A 23,216-nucleotide genomic window follows, 5' to 3' on the forward strand; every position below is an offset into this window, starting at 1 on the left:
GAATATTTCCTAGGTTTCCAGCAACTTTCCAGTTCCCAGTTCCATTTCTTTCTGAATGATGTTCAGCTGCAAGTTTGCCTTTGAGTTCTGTGTTGTAAATTTTCCCTTTTTCTTTATTAGTTCTTAACCTAGTGCTTGGCATATATTAAGTGCTCAGTAAGTATATATTGAATACTTAAAACTCTTGCTTGTTATTTGCAGCTAAAGAAAACCTAACTAAAATACCAGTTGTGCTCAGTTGCTCAGTCATGTCTGACTCTTTGCAACCCCATAAACTGCAGCCCTTCAGGCTCCTCTGTCCATGGAATTTTCCAGGCAAGAATACTGGAGTGGGTTGCCATTTCCTACTCCAGGGGATCTTCCCCACTCAGGGATCGAACCTGCAACTCCTTTGTCTCCTGCATTGCAGGCAGATTCTTTACCACTGAGCCACCTGGGAAGCCCCATGCCTATCTTTTATATCACTTAACATTTGTCAAGTGTTTACTTGTATACCTGATATTATGCCATTGCTTTAAATCATTATATATATAGCACACTATATATGCTCAGTCGCTCAGTTGTGTCCAACTATCTGCGACCCCATGGGCTGTACGTAGCCCACCAGGCTCCTGTGTCCATGGGATTCTCCAGGCAGGAATACTGGAGTGGGTTGCCATTGCCTTCTCCAGGGGATCCTCCTGACCCAGGGATCAAACCTGTGTCTCCTGTATTTCTTGCATTGGCAGGCAGGTTCTTTACCACTATAATCCTATGAGGTAGCCATGGCAGTGTTACCCATTTAACAGAGAATCTAAGTTCTAGAAATGTTAGCTAAATTGCCTGGGTAATACAGCTAGGCACAGTAAGCAGTCAGCCCTTTGTTTTCCAGTGGGTTTAGTGTAATACCTTACACGTGGTAGCTATTGTCATTGAGTTATTTTTATGTCAGCATGTAAGTGTAAATATGTCCCTGGGAATATCTTTTCTATTTTTCCTCATTAACTATGGAACTAGTAGAACTATGAGAAAAGAACTTAAAAACAGGCTTTTTGAAGAAATACAGAATATAAATTGGCAATTTCTAGGAGTAATTGAGCTTTCTTATTTTAACAGATTCCGGTGTTATAAGCTACATTTGAAATTCTCAGATGATGCCTCCCACCTTCTTATAATGAACCTATTTTTATCATTTTTTTCCAATAATAATATAGAATTAAAATGTTTATAGAAATAAAGAAATAGGTAATGACTCATTTTTGAGTGTTTGAGACTTTCAGAAAGTCAGAATGAAATTCTGATGCTTTTTATGGGCTTGTCCTGATCTAGTAATTCAGCATAACTGTCCTGTGGCTCATACCCTTAAAATATACATATCATCTAAGTGCTGAAACAAAAATTATTTTTATAGTGTTACATATCAATTAAATGTAAAAAATAAGAACTCCATGAGTGAAGTGAGTCAGAAAGAGAAAGAGAAATATTGTATAATGCACATATATGGAATCTAGAAAAATGGTACTGAAGAATTTATTTACAGGGCAGCAGTGGAGAAACGGACATAGAGAATAAATTTATGGACATGGGGAGAGGGGAGGAGAGGGTGAGATGTATGGAAAGAGTAACACGGAAACTTACATCACCATATGTAAAATGCATAGCCAATGGGAACTTGCTGTATGGCTCAGGAAACTCAAACAGGGGCTCTGTATCAACCTAGAGGGGTGGGATGGGGAGGGAGATGGGAGGGAGGTTCAAAAGCGAGGGGATATATATACCTATGGCTGATTCATGTTGAGGCTTGACAGAAAACAACAAAATTCTGTAAAGCAATTATCCTTCAATAAAAAAATTTAAAAAAATAAAACTCCATGCCGTGAAAAGGTAAAGTAAAATATAAATATATACACAAAACACTGTTTACAGGAAAGGAAAGAGAAAAAACTTAAATAATGTCAACCCCAAATGAATCTAAAGTATTTTCAGGTCCAAATGAATATTATGTTTAATTATTAGTAGTAGAGTACAGGTTCCCACAAGCTGCATTTTCTGCCACAATATATATTAAACGGTTCAACCTTTTCATCTGTTTATATACTGAACATCTATTGAAGATCTCTGAATTCATGAAGTTTACATTCTGGAGTGGGAAACAATAAACTAGATAAATAACTACATGGTATGTTATTGGCCCCAGAAAATAAATCTGATAAAGGGAGTAGGGAGTGTTGAGGAGGGTTTTGCAGTTTTAAGTTGAGAACTTGGCTTTTGAATAAAGGCAGAGGAAGAAGCTGGTCATGCTGATAAGTAGCAGAGGAGCGTTCCTGGAGAACCAGGGCTGAAGCCCTGAGGCAGGAGCATGCTCTGGCTTTTAAGGAACAGCGTGGAAACCAGTGTGGCTGGCAGCAGGTGAGGTTAGAAAAGCAATAGGATGCCCAGTCTTGCAGTCCTTTTATAAGGACTCTGGCTTTTACCCTGAGGTTGGAAGGCAGTGGAAGGTTTGAAAAGAGTACTCAATACTCTGAGTTACATTTAACAGGATCACTGTGGCTGCTGCATTGCAGAGAGACTGGCAGGGGAGGGGGGCGGCACATAAGCAAACCTTAGAGACAGGATGCTCTTGAAATAATTCAGGCAAGAGCTAACTGTGGCATGGACCAGAGTAACAGTGTGAGTGGAAAGAAGTAGTTGCTTTCTGGATCTCTTGTAAAAGTAAAGCCAGTGAGATTTGCTGACACATTGGATGTGGAAAGTGAGAGAACAGTCAGTGCTGACTTAAACTTTTGGACCTCACCTGAGAAAGGGCAGTTGCTGTTGACTGAATGGGGCAAGACTGGAAGGAGCAAATTTGTGAGAAGAAGCTAAATCAGTTAGATATCCAGGTACAGATATTAAGTTGTATATAAGAATTTAGTGGAAAAGTTTGGATTGGCAATTAAACAGGAAGTTGACCGCATATAAATGGTAATGAAAAGCCAGGAGATAGGATGAGATCACAGAGGATATATGTAAATAGAAAGTGAGAAGTTCATACAGTATGACCCATCAATCCCACTGCTGGCCACATATCTGGAAAAAAACATAAAAATACCCTAATGTTCATTTCAGTACTATTTACAATAACTAAGACATGGAACCAATCTCAGTGTCCATCAACAGATGTATGGATAAGGGAGATGTGGTTAAAAAAAAAAGAGGATGTGGTACAATGGAATACTACTCAGCCATAAAAGAGCAAAATATGCCATTTGCAGCACGATGAATGGGCCTAGAGATCATCATACTAAGTGAAGTGAATCAAAGACAAACATCATATAATATTGCTTATATTTGGAATCTAAAAATACAGTACAAACAGACTTATTTACAAAACAGAAATAGTGCCACAAATGTAGAAAATAAATTTATGGTTAAGAAGGGCCAAAGCGGGGGTGGAAGGGATGAGTTGGGAGTTTGGGGTTAATGTGTACACACTGTGTGTATGTGGGCATGTGCTCAGTCATGTCTGACTCTGCACCCCCGTGGTCTGTAGCCCGCTGGGCTTCTCTGTCCACGGGGTTTCCCAGGCAAGAATACTGGAGTAAGTTGCCATGCCCTCCTCCAGGAGATCTTCCTTATCCAGGGATTGAGCCTGCATCTCTTGTATTTCCTGCATTGGCAGGCAGATTCTTTACCACTAGTACTGGGAAGCCCATATACACACTACTGTGTATATAAAATAGATAACTAATAAGGACTTAGTATATAGCAAAGGAACTCTACTCAGTATTCTGTAATAACCTATTAATATATGGGAAAATAACCTAAAAAGAATGGATATATGTGTAGGTATAACTGAACACCTGAAGTTCACTTTTCACCTGAAACTGACAACTTTGTAAATCAACTATTGTTGTTGTTGTTTAGTCACTGAGTCTTGACCGACTCTTGTGACCCCATGGACTGTAGCCCACCAGGTTCCTCTGTCCATGGGATTTTGCAGACAAGAAAGACAAGAATACTGGAGTGGGTTGCCATTTCCTTCTCCTGAGATCTTCCTGACTCAGGGATCAAACCTGTGTCTCACAAATTCTTTACCTTTGAGCCACCAGGGAGGCCCCAAATCAACTATACTCCAATTGAAAAAAAAGAATTATAAAGAAAAAAAAAAGAAAGCAAGTTCAAAGACTGAGCCCTGGGTTTTTCTCAAGTTTAGAGACAATGAAGACAAAAAGGAGCAGCCAGAAAAGTAGGAGGAAAAAAGGAAAACTTTCAAGAAGAAACAGGTGATCAACCATGTCAAATGAGGACCAAGAATTAATTCTTTGCTCTAAGAACAGATCACCGATCCTGACAAAAATAATTCTGTAGAGTGTTAGGAAGAAAAGCCTTTAGAAAAAAGAATAGCAAGAGAAAATTTCAAGAGAATGAGTATAGGTAATGCTTATGAGAATTTATCTGTAAAAAACAGAACGTTGAGGGTGTGCCTGGGTGGGAAAGTGGAATTGAGAGGAATTCGATTGTATTTTTAAAGACAATAGAAGTAACCAAATTTTGTAATAGTGATGAGAAAGTTCCAGTTGAAAAGGAAGCATTAATGATGCAGGAGAAAGACCTTGAGAAAGCAAGATGGGACAGAGTCTAATACACTTGTGGAAGAATTGGCCTTTGATAAGAGCATAAAAGTTCATCAGGAGGAATAGCAGAAAAGTAGAGCATATTATCTTAGATAGAGGTAGATTAGTAGATGTGGTGATAACTTGTGTAAATTCCTTTTTGATTCCTCCAAATGAAGCACACAGAGATTAAATAGCTCCCTAAATAGAAAGAGCAGCTATAGCCATGATTTGAACCCAAATTATCTGTCTCCCTGGTGGCTCAGATGGTAAAGAATCTGCCTACAGTGCTGGAGACCCAGGTTTGACTCCAGAGTTGGGAAGATTAGACTTGACTGAGCAACTTTCACCCTCACTTTTGTCTGTCTCCACAGTCTTTACTCTTAATATTATCTTGTATTGCCCACCTCATAATGACAAGGCCTATTTCTACTTATCCTTCAAGTATAGAGTAGACATGAATTTCTTCAGAAGTCTTTCCAACCCCACCCCTCAGCCCCTAGTGCTAAGTGGTATATTCATTTCATGTTTTTCATCTGACTTTATGCCTCCCCGCAAACATAACACAACACACTGTAGAATACTCTCTTAGAATATTCACTGTAGAATATCTACCTCTTCTCCCTGGACTTGAAGATTCTTTAGAATAGTCATTACCTTGTTCATCATTATATTTTTAGGGCCTAGTTCAACACTTAACATAAAATAAGTGCAAGCTCAATCAACATTTGATGAATGAATGTATTTTAAATTGAAACTACACGAGGAAGAAACATTTTGGGGACTTAGCTGACATGCTGAAAATAGTCCAAAAAGAAAGGCATGAAATGGCACACCAAAGCAGTTGGTTCCAAACATAAAGGACAATGTTCAGATGTGGGAGGTAGTATAGTACTAGCTATTGAACTTTCTTATAAAGTTTCAGGGACCCTTTAAGTTTCATCCATGTTATGATATATAGTTCTTATACAGAGCTTCTCAAAAGCTTTATCTTTCTGATTCAGATCACAGTTTATCTTCCTTTTTCCTGTTTTGTTGTTTTTGGTAAGTTTAAACTAGTCTTTTGTTGTCAATAATAAACATTGTTAATAAGAACCCTAAAAATACATGCAAAGTAGAGTGTAATAGGAAGAGACAGAAAGGTTCTGATCCAGTATTTATTTTTAATGGAATGTTAAACTTAACCACACATACTCATTAAAATGTAAAAAATAAATTTCAAAATAAAGTCAGGTAAAAATTAATTTTCAGATATATTAATCCATACCTGTCTATCCTTAACATAATAATGAATATCTCAGTATAAAAGTACTTTCATTGCTTTATTATTAATAAATAATAATTGTTTAACATGCTTTTCTTAAGTCACCAGAACATCAGACACAGATGGGTCCTTAAAGGACTACCCACCAATAATTTTCAAAATAAACTTCAAAAACTAATGTAAGGACATGTCCCAGCATCAGAAGACCTGAGTTATGCTCAGGTCCTCCAATGTCCATTTATTATGTTGATCATCTTGGGCAGATTGATTTACCTCTGTTTTTGATCTGTCAAATTAAAAGACTGGGTTCAGTATCCGTTAAGGCCCCACCTATGTCTGATATTCTGTGATTGTATGAGTCTAGAATTATCTCTAATCAACTGATGTCCCAATTCAAAGTCTCTGGACCTACTGTAAAACAAAATTGCTTGGCTGGGAATTATTGAGAGTTGATGGTGATCTCCTTTATTAGATGATAGGATAGCTGCATGTATTAATTATCTATTGCTGCTTAACAAATTACCCCCAAAATTAGAGGCCTAAAATGATGAACTTTTATTATCTCACAGTTCTATGAGTCAGGAATCTAGGCATGGCTTAAGTGGATCTTCTGTCTTAGGGTCTCTACCAAGCCTGCAAACAAGGTGTTGGCCTGGGCTGCAGTCATCTAAGTGCTTCTTTCAGGGCCCATCTGTTTTGAAGCTCATTCACATGGTTTTGTCAGGCTGTGGAAGATCTGTTTTCAAGCTCACTCAGATGGCCATTGCCTGGCTTCAGGTTTTTCCTAGCTATTTGACTTAGGGCCTTAGTTCCCTGATAACTTTAGCTTTCTAAGTCTTGATATCAGGTACTGTTAGTCCTTCTTTTTTGAAGTTGTTTTCGCTATTTGAGATCCTTTGTATTTTCTCTTTTTTTTTTTTTCCATTTATATTTATTAGTTGGAGGCTAATTCCTTCACAACATTGCAGTGGGTTTTGTCATACATTGACATGAATCAGCCATAGAGTTACATATATTCCCCATCCCAATCCCCCCTCCCATGTCCCTCTCCACCCGATCCCTCTGGGTCTTCCCAGTGCACCGGGCCCGAGCACTTGTCTTGTATTTTCATGTGGATTTCAGGATCATTTTGTTAATTTCTGTAAAAATACCTCCTGGGCTTTTGGTTTGGATTGTGTTGAATCTATAAATCTCTTTGCAGAGAACTAATATCTTAACAATAAGGATCTCTTGACGCCTGAATATTGTATATCCCTTCATTTAACTTAGGCATTATTTGTTTTCTCTCATCAGAGTTCATAGCTTTCATTGTACCTATATTGCACATTTCTTGTCAGATTTTTTCCTAACCACTTCATATTTTTGATGCTATCATAATAACATTTTTCAAGTTTAATTTCTCATTATCAAATAATTATTCAGTAGACTTTTGTATATTGGTTTTGTACCCATTACTTTGCTAAATTCAGTTATTAATTATAGTAGCCTTTTAAAAATAATTCCATCAGATTTTCTACGTAGAAGATCATGTTGTTTGTGAATAAAACATTTTTCTTAATTCTTCCCAAGTTGGATTTCTTTAATTTGTTTTATTCTCACTGATTTGCATTGGCTAGAACCTCCAATAAACTGTCTAGTAGAGAAGAGATAAGAGTGAACAGTCTTGTCTTATTCTTTATGTTTTAGTTTTTTAAATATATTTTTGAGTTATCTAAAATTTTGTTTAGAATTTTTATATCTGTGTTCTTGAGGGATACTAGTTAGTAATTCTTTTTTTCTTGTCTTTTTGTGATTTTGGTATCAGGGTAATGCTAATCTTGTGAAATGCATTTGGACATATTCCTTCTTCACAAGTCTGTTAGAGTTTGTGTCGAGTTATACTACCTCTTTAGGGCTTCCGTGGCAGCTCTACTGGTAAAAAAAATCCACCTGAAAGGTGGGAGACCTGGGTTTTACCCCTGGGTTGGGAAGATCCCCTGGAGAAGGGAGTGGCTACCCACTCCAGTGTTCTGGCCTGGAGTGTTCTAGTCCATGGGGTCATGAAGAGTCATATGGCTGAAGTAATTTGGCATAATTTCTTTACTAGACAGGATATTCAGGTTATCTGTTTCTCTTGAATGATCTTTGGTAGGTTGTATTTTCCAAAGAATCTGCCGTTTCATCTAAGTTTCCAAATTTTTTTTGGCATAAAACGGACCATAGTATTATCTTATTTTTCTTTTAATAGTTTCAGAAGCTGTGTGGTGTTAACCTCTTTCATTCCTAGATGTTATAGTTACAGTGGGTACCCCCAGATTCTGTATTGAAGTTGTAACGCCTAGTACCTCAGACTAGAGGCTTCTCAGGTGGTGCTAGTGGTAAAGAATTCACCTGTCAATCCAGGAGACGCAAGAGAAATGGGTTTGATCCCTGGGTTGAGAAGATCCCCTGAAGTATGAAGTGGCAACCTATTATTCCAGTATTCTTGCCTGGGACAGAGGAGCCTGACGAGTTACAAAGTCATGGGTCACAAAGAGTTGGACCCAACTGAGTGACTGAGCACACCTCAGGCTCTATTGAGAGACAGTCTTTAGAGGGAATTAAGTTAAAATGAGGTCCTTAGGACAAGTCTTAATCCAATATGACTATTGTCCATTGGGACAGAGGTGTGAACAGAGGGGAGACCTTGTGAAGACAGAGGGAGAATACTGCAATCTGTAAGCCAAGGAGAAAAGCCTCAGAAGAAACCAACCTTGCCACCACCTTGATCTCAGACTTTCGGTATTCAGAATGTGTGAGTCTTTAAGTGTGAGTCTGAGATTTTTCAGTGTCAGGGATGTTTTTAGAACGGAAGCCTACTACAGTTTTCCTCAGTGTGTGTTGGCCATTATCCCTTGATAGGTGATGTCATCGGTATTGTGGTGACCAGAGCCTGCAACTGGATGTTGAGCAGGGTCTCTTCTTTGTTCTGTGGTTGTCACAGCCCTGTCTGGGGCAGAATCTGCTCCCCACTTGTTGGAGTAGAAGCCCCCAGGTCCGTTTCTGAATTGCAGTGTGAAGTAGATGGGACTAGAGTACTTCCACTGGGAGAGGAGCTACCGAGAATTCCAAGACATGCGTTCTCTGGTGTTGCCAGTCACTGATGTGTACGTTTACAAAGTGCAGTCTTGTGGGCACTGGCCTGGGCCCCTCCTCATCCATTGGAATGCAGGCAGTCGGCCCAGAAGTCCCTCGGGCACAGTGCTCACCCAGCCACCAGCACAGCTCTGATGGCACAGATCCGCTGAAGTTAGGTACTAGGACCTGCCGTGAAAGTGAAGTCACTCCGTCGTGTCCAACTCTTTGCGACCCCAGGGACTGTAGCCCACCAGGCTCCTCCGTCCATGGAATTTTCCAGGCAAGAGTACTGGAGTAGATTGCCATTTCCTTCTCCAGGGGATTCCCAACCCAGGGATCGACCCTGGGTCTCCTGCATTGCAGGCAGACGCTTTACCATCTGAGCCACCAGGGAAGCCCATGAGGGCCTGCCATAGTTGCGTGTATTCTCACACCTGGCCCCGTTGTGGGAGTTGCAGGGTCAGCCCAGTACCCATCTGCGCTTGGACGTGTGCACACTTGCAGAGCCTGCGGCTGCTAGTGCCAGACCTACACATCCACAGGAGTACCAGTAATTCCCTCGGATGTCCTGAGGGCGCTGAGCTTACCCAGGCGCCAGCTCGTAAATCCTCCAAAGACACCAGGACGTGGCTCAGATTTCAACCCCACCTCCACATGTGGGCCGCCCACAGGCACTTGCACACTGCCAGACCTCTTAGAGGCGGAGCTTCACCTGCCGTGAGCACCCAGGAATGAGAGTGAGGCTGCTGTGGTGGGCTGCGATAGCCGGCCAGCCTCCTGCCTTTTGCACACCCCTATTGGAGGCCTGGGCCACGCTGCAGACTGCCTCTGGGCAGCCAGCCCCAGTCCTTTCCCCAGGGCAGTCCACTGAAGTCGAGTTTCAGCACCCAGCCCCTGTGCACACCAGCAGAAGACTCACATCTTGGTCTGGGTAGTGCAGTGAGGTGGTCAGGACCGTCTGTGCTGGTCCTGCTCAGTTCTGCCTGCCACAAGCCAGCGGCTGCACTTTTCTCTGAGCCTCCGGAGTGCCCTGTCTGTCCTGGCTGATCTCCCAGCTGATGAAGGCAGTTCCCAGGGTAAAGGAGCCTTTCTTCTTTCACAGCTCCCTCCCAGGGGCTCAGGTCCCGTCCCTATTTCTTTTTTTTTTTTTCCTCTCATCCTTCCCAGTTACATGGTGATCATTCTTGCAGCTTTGGATGTGTGAGATCTTCTGACCCTCTTCAGTAAGTATTCTATGAGAATTGTTCCACGTGCAGATGTCTTTGATGTATTTGTTGGAGGAGGTGAGCTCCACAGTATTCTGTTCCACCATCTTGATCTTTCCCCCACTTCTAGTTCTGAGGCTTGTTTATGATTCAGTTGTATTTCCCTTTGAGGGTTATCAGCTATATTTCTTTGATTTCTTATTTTAGTGGCTGCCTCAGGTTTTGTAGACTACCATCTTCAACATATCAGTGTCTTTCTTTATGTAGTTATTCTACTTCATACAGAGTACAAGAACCTTATAGAAGTATACTACCATTTTTTCTTTCTAACATTTCTGTTACTGTCATGTATTTTAGTTCTACATATGTTATAATCTACAGTCTACATCATTATTTTTATTGAAACAGTGAGCTAGCATTTAGACATGTTTAATTAATAAGAGAAATATAACATTTACCCATATTGTTAGCATTTCTAATGTTCTTCAGTCCTGTTCGGAGATCCAGATTTCCATCTGGAATTATTTTCTTTTGGTCTATAAGACTTCCTTTAACATTTCTTTAAATGTGAGTCTACTGGCGTTGAACTCTTTCAACTTTTGCATGTCTGAGATATATTTTTAAAGGTGTTTTAAAGATATTTCTCTGCATGTAACATTCTAGGTTGATAGCTGCTTTGCTGTCTGTACTTTTAACATATTCTACCTTACATGGTATCTGTTGAGAAATCCGTTGTCATGCTTATCTTTATCCGTATTTATGTGATATGTATTTTTTCCTTTGGCTGATTTAAAGTTTTTCTTTTTTTAACTGGTTTTGAGCAATTTGATTATGATGTAGCATGATGTAATCTCTTGTGCTTGATGTTTCTTGAGCTTCTTAGACCTACTGATTTGGTCTCCATCAAATTTAGAAAAACTTTGGCCACCATTTCTTCAAACATTTTTTTCCTGTGTCCTGCTTTGTCCTCTCTTTCAGGTCCTCCATTCACAGCGTTAAGCTGCTTGAAGCTGTGTCACAGCTCACAGATGTTCTGTTTACTTGGAGAAGCTTTTTTCTCTTTGAGTTTCAGTTTGTATAGTTTCTCTTGCTGTATCTTCAAGTTCACTAATCTTTTCCTTCACAATGTCAAATAACTGTTAATCCATCCAGAGTATTTTTCATGTTGGCATTGTAGTTTTCATCCCTACCAGCTTGATTTGGGTCTGTTTTGTATCTCCAGGTCTCTGCTTAACATGTTCAAACTTTCCCTTAGCTTTTTGAGCATATGGGGTGCGGTTGTAACTGTTTTAATGTTCTTGTCTTCTAATTCTGCCATCTGTGTCTGTTTTCAGTTGGTTTGGGTAAGCTGATTTTTTTCTCCTCAGTGTGGGGAGTATTTTTCTGCTTCTTTGTTTGCTTGGCGATATCTGATTGGTTGTCAGACATTTTAAATTTTTGCCTAATTGGATAGTGGATATTTCTGTGCTCATATGTGTGTGTGTGTGTGTGTGTATGTATATCTGGGCTTTGTTCTGAGGCAGTTGCATTACTGGGAAACAGGTTGGTTCTTTCAGGGCTGACTTTTAAGATTTGTTAGATGGGACTAGAGCATAGTTTAATCTACAACTAATAATTCCGCACTGTTGATGCAAATCATTTCTCAGCACTCTACTCTGCCCCGTCGATAAAGAGGTTTTCCACTCTGGGTGGTGGAAATTGACATTGCTCTTGACCCTGTGCAAATCCTGAGTTCTGTTTCTTCTTTTCAAGTGGTTCTCTTCCTGACGTCCGGAGTTCCTTGCTCACCTGAACTGAGCAGTGGTCTGGTGAATACTTGGTCTTCTGCTGATCTCCATCCAGAATGTAGTCTCTGTAGCAGTTTCCTGTCTGGTAGTCTATCCTGTGAATTTTAGCCACCCTGTTCTCCCTGGACTCTCAGCCTCATCTCCATAATTTAGGTAGTATGGTGGGTTTTGGCTGGATCCCCTCCCTGTTGCCACAGCCTAGAAACTGTCAGAGCATTGAGCTGAGGCAATTGTAAGGGTAATTCTTGTTTAGTTTGCATTCTCAGGGACCACTGTATTTATTACTCGACGTCCAGTCTTGAAAATCGCTGTTTCATATCATTTATCCCTGTTGCTCCATCTTGGGTAGAAGTGAAAGACAGCTTTCTTTCAGTGAGCTTAATGCATTTGAGATTCATTTGTTCTTGCATGAATCAGTAGTTTATTCCTTTTTATTGCTGAGTAGAATTCTATCGTGTTGATATACCAGTTTGTTTAATCTGTTCACCAGCTGAAAGACATTTGGGCCATTTACACTTGATAGCAGTTGTTAAGTGGAGCCGCTGCGCCATCTGTATATCTTCTTTTTGCCCAGCTATTTTTTATTTGGTTGGCTTTTTTCCCCTATTTGTTTCCTTTTAAGAATTTCTCATATGTCCTCTATACAAGTCTTTACCATACATGTGATTTGCAAATATTTTTTCCCAGTCTGTGTTTTCATTCTCTTCCCTGTGCTGCTTGAAGAGGACACATTATTGATTTTAATGAAATCAGATTTATCATTTTTTCTTTTATGCCTCATCATGCTTTTGGTGTTTGTATGTAGCAAATTTTTGCCTAACCCAAGCTCACAAATATTTTCTTTGGTGATTTCTTCTAGAAGTTTTAGAGTTTGTGGTTTACATTTATATCTCTGAGTCATTTTGAATTATATTTTGTGCATGGTGTAGGTATCAGTCAATTTGGACATGGATATGGATAGCCGATTTTTTCAGCACTATTTTTTAATTGTGTTAAAATATTATAGCATAAAGCTTACTATCTTAATCATTTTTAAGTGTACAATTGAGTCGTACTAAATACATTCACTTTGTTGTAGAGCTGTCACCATCATCCGTTTCCATATCTCTTTTCATCGTCTAAAACTGAAATTCTGTACCTATTAAACAACAGCTCCCTTTCTTTCTTCTGGTCTTTTTATGTCTTATTGTTCATAATTTTCCCCAACTGTGCATGCACATAGTTATTTTTAGTCCCTCATAGTTTCTTTGTATTTTGTTGCTGGAGGAGACATTTGGCCAAGGGCAAGCACTCCAACAAAGGGTCACAGGTCCCAGCCTGTCTCACATCCTCATCTGGACGCTTGAGTGTGGAAGGGCCCACTTTTACACATGTGTAGTTGTTGACAGCATCCAGTTTCTCATGGTTTAGGGCTGTGAAAAACAGTTTTTTGATTGATGTTGGCCAGAGACCATCATCACCTACTAGAGGTCACCAGCAGTTACTTGCCACATGATATTCCCCAACATGACCTTTTTCCTTACAGCCAGCAAGGGAAAGAGAGACTTCAACAAGAAAGATTGCTGTATTTATGTAACATCATCATACAGTCATGTGCATCCCATAACCTTTGCCGTATTTTCATAGTTAGAAATAAGTCACAGGTTTTGGGTTCACTCAAGGAGAAGAGATCATACAGAGACACGATCACCAGGTGGTGGGCGTTGTCAGGCTACCTTCAGAGTCTGCCTTCTGTATACAGTAGCAGAGGAACATGTTGAGTACAAAAGAGTATGTAAGATTCCACTTATATGAAACTGTAGATAAGCAAAAGTAATCAACAGTGACAGAAAGCACCACTTGTTGGGGGCTATGGGTGAGTTAAGGTGGGTGTTTGCATGTAGTCAGACACTTGGGAGCTTTTAGGGTGATGATATATTCTATACACTGATTGTGGTGCTAGTCACACAGTTGTGTACACTTGTCAGAACTCGTGGAGTTACACACTTAAAATGGTTTTACTATATTGTATGTAAATTATACCTCAATAAAGTTGATTAAGGAAAAAGAACAATAATAGCCATGAACATCACAAAATTTGTAAATTATGCCAACTAAATCTAATAATATCCTTAAGAAACTTTTTAGAGTCAATAATTAGAAAATAACTCATTTTATAATATATTTGAAGAATTTTTGTAGTTAAACATGTCTTTTTCAAATTTTTTTTATACGGTTTATACAGATTTTTTTTATAAGTTCTTTATGGTGTGTCAACCTATAATTTTGTTCTGAATGGTCACCTACTGAATCTAGTGATAAATGTCTCATTTACCTCAGTCCATGTTGATACTACTTCTAAAAGTGTATTAGCCATTTTCAGTTCTTACAGAATTTTGAAGAAGGTGTGCTTCATGAAGTATTTTCCTGCCTGCATCTTCTAGACTTTTTTAGTGGGTAATGGGAACTTCAACTTGCATGTTCACTTTTACACTCATTATAGTGTGTTATATTCCAGTAAGAGTATTAAAGTTCAGTGAAAACCTCATGCATACTGATGAGAATGCCAGTGAACATTGCTGAAAGAACGTGAGGATCTTAAGGCAGAAACTGTCCAGTTATCTTGCTATATTCTGTTCAAGCAATAGTTCATTATAATGAAGACTGATACAGAATCCATCATACAAACATAATTAGCAATGGCAAAATCATTATATAATTTGTAATTGAACAGAGGTTCAGTTCCAGATTGTTCTGAGTTTAAAAAAAAGAAATGTAATGATTTGATATTAGTGCTTATTTCTGTTCCTTCCTCCTTATAACCTTTGCCAGCCTCCAGCAAGACATTTCCTTTGCTGTATGTAGTGATTGGGAAACGAGGGATGATTATATAAATGAGTGATAACATTGAAAATTTCCAGCTGTAACCTTTATTGGATACATAACACTGAACAGGCATCAACCATCATCTCAAGAAGACATTTCAAGTATCTGGTTATTGTAGAATTATAAATATTGTAGGATTATTTATTTCAGAAACTGCATGTATCTATCTAAATAAAAATCTCTTTTCCTTGAACCATTTAAAACAAAGTTAAAGGAAGCCCTGATATCTTTCCTTAGAAAACAGTGTCTCATGAGAATGAATAGTCTAGGTTGTATTAATATGTTACCTTAATATTATATCTATGAATGAATTTTATAAACTTATACAAAACCAGTAGGGTTTAGAAAAACACATATCAGAGTTTCTTCAACCTATTCATCTACCTTGGAATTAAAAAAAAAAATTATTTGAGGGTCTCCCAGGTGATCCAGTGGTTAAGAGTCCGCTTGCTACTGCTGGGGACACAGGTTTAATCCCTGGTCCTGGAAGATTCCCACATGTCACAGGATGACTCAGCCTGTGTACCACAGCTACTGAGCCCGCACTCTAGAGCCTGCGAGCCACAGCTGCTGAAGCCCGTGCACCTGGAGCTTGTGCTCAGCAACAAGAGAAGCCCGCACAATGAGAAGCTTGCACATCACAGCTAGAGAGTAGCCCCTGTTCGTCGTAACTAGAGAAAGCCCGCATGCAGCCATGAAGACCCGGTGCAGCCACAAATAAATAAATAAATCTGTAAAAAAGTTTGGATTGTTGGATTTGGATTCTACTGAAGTACTTTTTCTTTTCTCAACCTTATGGAAAAAAAAAATCAAAAATTCTGTTTGATAGACTCATCAGTAAGACAAACTGTTGTTTTTTCATAGTGACAGTGCGTTATTGTGCCATTATACTTCTTTGGATGATCTAATGTCCGTGTTAGTGTTCACAGACTCTGGAATACATAGCAATCAGATAAAAACTGTAATCATTTTTGGGGATTTTGTTTTGTTTTGTTTTTTAATGTTTATTGGAGTGTAGTTGATTTACAATATTGTGTTAGATGCAGGTTGACAGCAAAGTGAAAAAAGTGTAATAATAATGACTTTTATTTTTTATAATATGTGAAAGTGTTTTAAAATCAAGATACATAATTGTTGCTAAAAGGATTATACTTAATGGTAGCCCTAGCACAGAAGTTGACAAACTTTTCCTTAAAGGGCCAGATGCTAAATATTTTAGACTTTGCAGGCCATATGGTCTTTGTTACAGCTTACTCATCTCTGCCAGTGTAGCACAAGTTATAATAGATATGTAAATAAATAAGTATGACTGTGTTCCAGTAAAACCTTATTTACAGACACTGAAATTTGAATTCTGTGTAATTTTCATCTGTCATGAAATATTGTTCTTTGTTGGTTATTTTTTCAGCCATTAAAATAAAAAACAAAAAGCAATCCACGAGTTACAATTTTGCTTGCAGTCTATAGTTTGTCAATGCCCCCCTCCAGCAGTTGATTTTTCTGAATTAACTTTCTAATCTAAGTCAGAACTGAATATTTATTGCTTAAAACATTTTAAGGTACATGGCTCATAGTGAATTATTTTAAATGCAGTCTCTTTCCTAGGGAGAAAAGTGCCCATAAATATAGACAATATTTTGACCATAAAGAGGCAGTTGAAAAATTCCATAGCTTACTTGTTTCCTTGATTGTGCAGAAGAATCTTGATATTGCTAAGCTGAATTTTTTTTAATACAGGTCAAAATCCCATTACAGTGAATATTTTTATAGTGGGAGTACTCATTCAACAACTGCATTTAAGTACCTACTCTTTCGAAGCATTTAGGTAGTAGATAAATTATCTCCCATGGATACATCCTGCCTTTGACAAACTTCCAGCCTAGAAAGGAATATAAAATCTGTGCAAGTTACGGCTAAAAATGAACTAAATAGAGGTGGAAGCCAAAAAGAAGAGAATGCAGATGATAACAACGGGGATAGAAGTTCAGAAACACGAATAGATAGAGAAGGCAAAACACTGGGTACTGTATTGAAAATACATGTATGGGGTTAGTGCCAGAGCGAACAGAACAGGGAGAAATAACCAGTCACAGGCCCACTCTTTCCTCCCTCACAGTCATTCACTACTGGGCTTGTCATGAGAGTGGGTCCTGCTACTATTACTTGGAGCAGGCAGACTACTGGAGCTAACCTGGCAGAAGAGAAGGTGGCTGGTGAATGGACAGAGCTCAGACTTTAGAGCCAGTTAAACCAGCATTTGATTCTCTGTCTCTTACCTGCCAGATATGTGAGTTTTGGCAAGTTGCTTCATCTTCCTGAACCTCAGTTTCCCAATCTTTGAGATGGGGTTAATAATGCTTAGTTTCTGATATGTAGTTAGTGTTGTGACCTATTCCTCTTCCTAGTTTAGCGTTCCTTGCTTGTCGCTTATGAACTTTGAGAAACTGCTTTGTAGAGCACGGATGGTTTTTGCGGCCAGAGACAGGGTCAGATCTGGATTCAAATTCCACCATTACTATTTAATGTGTAAACTTGGGAAAGTTATTTAATTTTTCTATAAAGTAAGCATTCTTCACAATTTTGTAATGAAGATTGAACCAACTAAATGATAAAATAGCTTCTATTTTTCAAAGACCATATTCCTTGCAGTATATCAGCATATGTCCTCATAAGTCAAGCAAGTTTTGTTGATGTTTGTTTTTCAGAATCTGTTATAAAAAAAAAAAATACAGGTTTATTGAAAAATAGTAAAAACTTAGACTTTTATGTTTACTGTATGCCAGACTCTGAGCTAAGAATTTATATATATTATTTCATATAACTTTCACAATAATCTTAAAATGTAGACACTATTATTGTAATTTTATAGATGAGGAATCTGATGTGTAGAAATTTAAATAATTTGCCTCAGGTTACACAGCTAGTAAGCACTTAAGTGGGGATTTGAACCCCCAAATTCTGCCTCTGCTCCTCTAAGCACTGTATCACATGTCTTCTTGTGATTCTGACACACTTCCTCAGAGGCAGCCGCCTCCACTCCCTTCCTGTTGCTAATAGCATCTAACGCAGTGCCCCGTGTCCAGTAGGCACTTAACAAGTATGAACTCTTCTGCTGTGCATCTCATCTCCCAAGTGTTGGAGCTTAAGGCCTCTTATACCAACCATAGGAGATAGACTGCTTGCTACAACAGATTAGAAGAGAAGTCTCTGAAAATGAAAACTTTTCTCCATCCATTCTTTTATATATTGAGGAATAATTGGTTAACATTACCAGGATAAGTTTAATGTCATTTACTGCATTATAATTTGGCCTATATGCCCTTATTTACACTAAATTGAATTCAGATGCTTATGAGGTATGATTTTGGTTATGAAACTATCCCCTCGACAGTCTCCCCACACTCGAGTATTTTTTATGACACAGATCATTACCTGACATATGTTTTGGTGATTCTTTTCTGTGGCCCCTTCACTAGTATATATGCTCCAGAAGAGGAGGGAACACGTTTGGTTCCCTGTTGTATCTCTAGTGCCTAAAACATGCTTGCGTGCTAAGTTGTTCAGTCGTGTCTGACTCTGCGACCCTATGGACTGTAGCCTGCCAGGCTCCTGTTTCCATGGGGTTCTCCAGGCAAGAATACTGGAGTGGGCTGCCATGCCCTCCTGTGGGGGACCGTCCTGATTCAAGGATCGAAGCCGTGTCTCTTACGACTCCTGCATTGGCAGGCGGGTTCTTTACCACTAGCACCACCTGGGAAGCCCTAAAACAATGTATAGCAGGTGCTTAATACATATTTGTTTCATGCGTGAGTAAATAAAATGTTTGTGCAGTTTATAGAAAACTTACATTTAGTTATTTTTCTTTCTAGCTTGGATCAGAAAAACAAGAAAGACTCCGCCTACTATGGAGGTAAGAATACACAAGAAAATATTCAAATATGTGTCTGTAATGCTGTGCTTCTCAGTTGAGAGTTTGTACTCTCAGAGATACTTGAAACCTCTAAAACATATGTGATGCCACCTCTCCAAAATGTTAATTTTACTCCATAGAAAATAATTTCAAACATTTTTATAATAAAATAAATGCAAAAATCATGGAATATAACATAAAATTTATATAAAATTTTAAATGAAGTGATAAAAATTTAAAACAAAATAAAAATACTTTAGAGGATGTTTGGACTTAGAGCAGCTTGCATCAGAACATTTCCCTGGCCTCTGGGAGTTCTCTGTTCTCATATGGATGCTTTGGTGGAAGAGTTGAGAAACACTGAATCTCTTGGTCCTATCCAAATCATGCTGTTTATTTTGCCCTTAATTTTATATAAAACTATAAAATTTTGTAACTTGTATGTAAATTTAATGCCATCAGGTAGCTGAAGAAACTTTAAAATGTATAATTAACAGGTAATAGGTAGCACTCAGTAACTAATAGTTGAATTTGTATTTAAAACTTTACAAACATAGGGAATTCCCTGGTGGTCCAGTGGTTAGGACTTCACGTTTTCACTGCCCAGGGCCTGGGTTCTATTCCTGATTGGTGAACTAAGATCCTGCAAGCTACATGGAGCGGCCAAAATAAAAGCTTTAGAAGCATAATTTTGGTGGTATGCAGAATGAAAAACGTAGCAAAGCTGTGGTATATGTGTTTTTAAAACATGGTTATTTCAATGGCAGAAACCAGCACAATATTGTAAAGCAATTATCCTTCAACTGAAAATAGATTTTTAAAAAAGAAAAAAACATGCTTATTTCATAATTTCAAAACAATTATTTCATAATTTTTATTTTAAAACAGTAGCAAAATATTTATAAGAGATAAGTGTATTTCATAGAAGGGAAGTTTTCAAATTCATTAATATACTGCCTATTCCTGTTCTTCTACTATTGAGGATTCTTCTTTTCCCTCCCTATCACAAACCTTGTTGACAACATAAATGAGTTCAAATACTCAGGCCACACTTTTTAAGAGGTGGGTACTCCAAGGCAGAATTTAGGATAACCTGTAAATTAGCATACCTGTCTTTACTGTTCCATAATTCCTGGACTGACCCTATCAGTGTTTGTCTGACCAAGGTCTAAGTGAGCATATTACTAAGCCTATTTCTAGCTTTATATGTTGCTTCCACCTTGGCCTTGTCCTACTCTGAATAAAAGTGGGAAAAAAAATCAATGTGATCCAGTATGCAGAAGTATCTTCTGTGGTTTCCAGTGGTAAGGATGGATCAAGGAGTCCTTCTTGTGTTGGCTATAATCAGAGCTACTGTTCTTAGAGAAAAGGGTGCTGCTTCTATCCTCAGGACTTTGGAAGCCTTCTTTCATGGAAACATTGATATATGTAAAGTGATTAGATGGAAGTAACTGCAATTATCAGGCCTAAGTCACCACTCCTGTAAATGTTAGGTAATCCCGTCATCTCAGACAACTCCAGTTAAAACAGTGAGACCAAGTCATTCCGTCCATGGTGCTCACATTCTCAAATATCTGAAAAGGAGCCCTCTGTTTCCTCTAAAGGAGCCCTCTGTTTCCTCTTGTCAAATATACTATTAACTGCAGTGTTCTTTATACAGAAGAGCCCCCAGGTGTGTGGGCCCCCAATACACACACACATCCTTTTCTCTCCCTCCTGATCCTTTCCATTGTGTTTCAGGACTTTCCATTTTTTTTATTAGCAAATTACCATTCAGATTTAATATTGTTCTAGGAATTTTCTCTACCACAGAACCTCTACTAAAATCTACCTGTGTCTAAAACATAGTGAGTCTCTTCTTTCCTTGAAGTGGATTGTGCCCATTTTCCTACAAGGCATGGAAAGAAAGTAGGATCTTTCCCCTATCGTTTCTAAAATATTCTTCCATATTGTGGGCCCAGGAGAGTGTAGTACCTTTGCAATCTAAGTAGATGTCTTTCAACCTGTTCATCATTTTTATCTTTCCTAGTGTCCAGGGCACTCTCCCACACTGATGGCAGAGATTAAAACCAGACTTCCATTTTTTTTTTTTTGTCACTGTCTAATTCTTTGACTTTGTCCTCACACCTGTATGCCTAGCTCAAAGAACAACTGCTTCCATAACCACACCTTAGTTCATATCATCACCAAACACCATTCTACCATGACAACTTACAAACTTTTCAATCCCAGATTCTACATATATCATATTAAGGGAGAGGAAAAACCCATTTACAAGAAAAATAAGGCATGTATACAGAAAACCACAAGAATTAAATGGGATTGTTTAATTATAAGGTTTATTATAAGGCAAATATAATATAATAGGTTATCATAAGGCAAATTCCACCCAGACCAAGAAATATAACTTTGCCAGCTACTCATATGCCCCATATCAATACAACCTCCTTCCTACCCACAAAGGCAACATGGAACCCTGACTTTTGTAGTAACCATTTCCTCACAGGTTTAAATAATCTTTCTTCTCAACCAAATGTACACTATAGTTTAGACTTGGCCTGTTTTGTAAAAGCTTCATACTTAAGTCTCTGTCAGTTGATATGTTCTTCCTCCATCCCTTTTATTTCCTGACAGATTTATCTATTGAAAAACCCACCCAAAGTTTGCCACAGTCTAGATTTTGCTAATCTTATGCTCTCTGTGTAGGCTTCCCAGGTGGTGCTAGTGGTAAAGAACCTGCCTATCAATACAGGAGACATAAGAGATGTGGGTTTGACCCCTGGGTTGGGAAGAGTCCCCTGGAAGAGGGCATGACAATCCACTCCAGTATTCTTGCCTGGAGAATCCCATGGACAGAGGAGCCTGCTGGGCTACAGTCCAAAGGGTCTCAAAGAGTTGGACAAAACTGAAGTGACTTAGCATGCATGCACGCATGTTCTCTGCGTAATCCAACATGTTCTCCTGTTCCTCTGTCTTCCAAATTGGCAGCTGGATCTAGCAGCTAGATATTGATGTTTGATCTTTTTGTCAAGAATGTATAAAGTGTTTGGCAAGACTACAGGAGAGCGTTGTGTCGGTTTGTCCTTCTTTTTGTGATCTTTGTAGATGCTCATGCTTAATACGTTTGGTCAATTCATTGGAAACAACCTCCTGTTAATGCATAGCTTTTGAAACTAGTTTTTTAAGATGCTGCCAGTAATTTGAGTTCTCTACTTTTTTTCAAATCTGTTTGTGAACTCCCACCCCCAAATATATTTCTGCCATATCATATAGGCTGTGGCTAAAGGTTTGTTATTTAGTCACTAAGTCATGTCCAACTCTTTTGCAGCCCCATAGACTGTAGCCTCCCAGGCTCATGGCTGAAGGTAGCCAGTAGCAATTAGAATTACCATTTACAGTAGCATCAGAAAGCATAATATTCCCTGATATAAATTTAACAAACTATATGCAAGACGTGTAGACTTAAAACTATAAAACCTTGGTAGAGAAATTAAGGAAGACCTAAATTAATGGGGAGATATATCTGTTCATTGATTGGAATATTTAATATTGCTAAGGTGTTAGTTCTCCCAAAACCTACTGATTTGCAGCAGTAATTCTTAACACTTTGTCATGCATCAGTTACAGAGAAGCCTTATTATAACACAAATTGCAGGACCTCTTCCCCAGAGTTTTTGATCCACAAAGTCTGGAGTAAGGCCTGAATATTTGCATTTATAGCACGTTCCCTGGTGATGCTAACTAATGCTGCTGATCCAGATCCTGTACTTTGTGAACCGCTTCTCTACAGACTCAGTCAAGTAAAAATCCAGTTAAAATCCCATTAGACTTGTTTTGGTGGAAATCAACATGCTGATTCTAAAACATACATGAAAATTCAGAGGACCTAGAGTAGCTGAAAGCAATCATGAAAAAGGAGACAACAATCAGAGGACTTATGCTCTAATTAGAGGACTTATGCTCTAACAATTAGAAGACTGACTTTAAGACTCAGTCTAAAACCATAATAATTAAGAGCATGGTACTGGTATAAGGATATATGAACAAATAAATGGAAAAGAATAGAGTTTAGAAATAGTGTACAACCAGCTGGTGTTTGGCAGTAGCACCAAAGGAACACCATTAGAAATGAAGAGTCTTTCTAACAAGTGGTGTTAGAATAATATCCATATGGAAAAGCTGAACTCGATCCCTCCCTCACATCATACCCAGATATTAATGAAAGGTGTGGATCCTAAACTAAACGTAAAAGTTAAGACTATAATGCTTCTACAAGAAAACATAGTGGACGGCTTCCCTGGTGACTCAGTGGTAAAGAATCTGTGTGCCAGTGCAGGAGACATGGGTTTGATCCCTGATCCGGGAAGATCCCACATGTCACAGAGCAGCTAAACCAGTGAGCCACAACTATTGAGCCTGTGCTCTCAAGCTCATTAACTGCAACTGCTGAAGCCGGTGCACCCGAGAGCCCATGCCCAACAACAAGAGAAACCGCAATGAGAAACGTGTGCACCA

At 38.7% G+C, this 23,216-nt stretch overlaps 1 protein-coding gene across 1 annotated transcript in view; it reads left to right on the forward strand.

Moving 5' to 3' along the window:
• Positions 1-23,216, forward strand: part of NDUFAF2 (NADH:ubiquinone oxidoreductase complex assembly factor 2) — a 159,692-nt gene that overhangs the window by 92,490 nt on the left and 43,986 nt on the right. The window contains exon 3 of the mRNA XM_070476729.1: positions 18,661-18,701. Within this exon, the coding sequence (XP_070332830.1) occupies positions 18,661-18,701 (41 nt within the window). The remainder of the gene's footprint in view (positions 1-18,660; positions 18,702-23,216) is intronic.

This window comes from Odocoileus virginianus, chromosome 14 (genome assembly GCF_023699985.2).
Source record: "Odocoileus virginianus isolate 20LAN1187 ecotype Illinois chromosome 14, Ovbor_1.2, whole genome shotgun sequence".
Classification (NCBI taxonomy): Eukaryota; Metazoa; Chordata; class Mammalia; order Artiodactyla; family Cervidae; genus Odocoileus; species Odocoileus virginianus.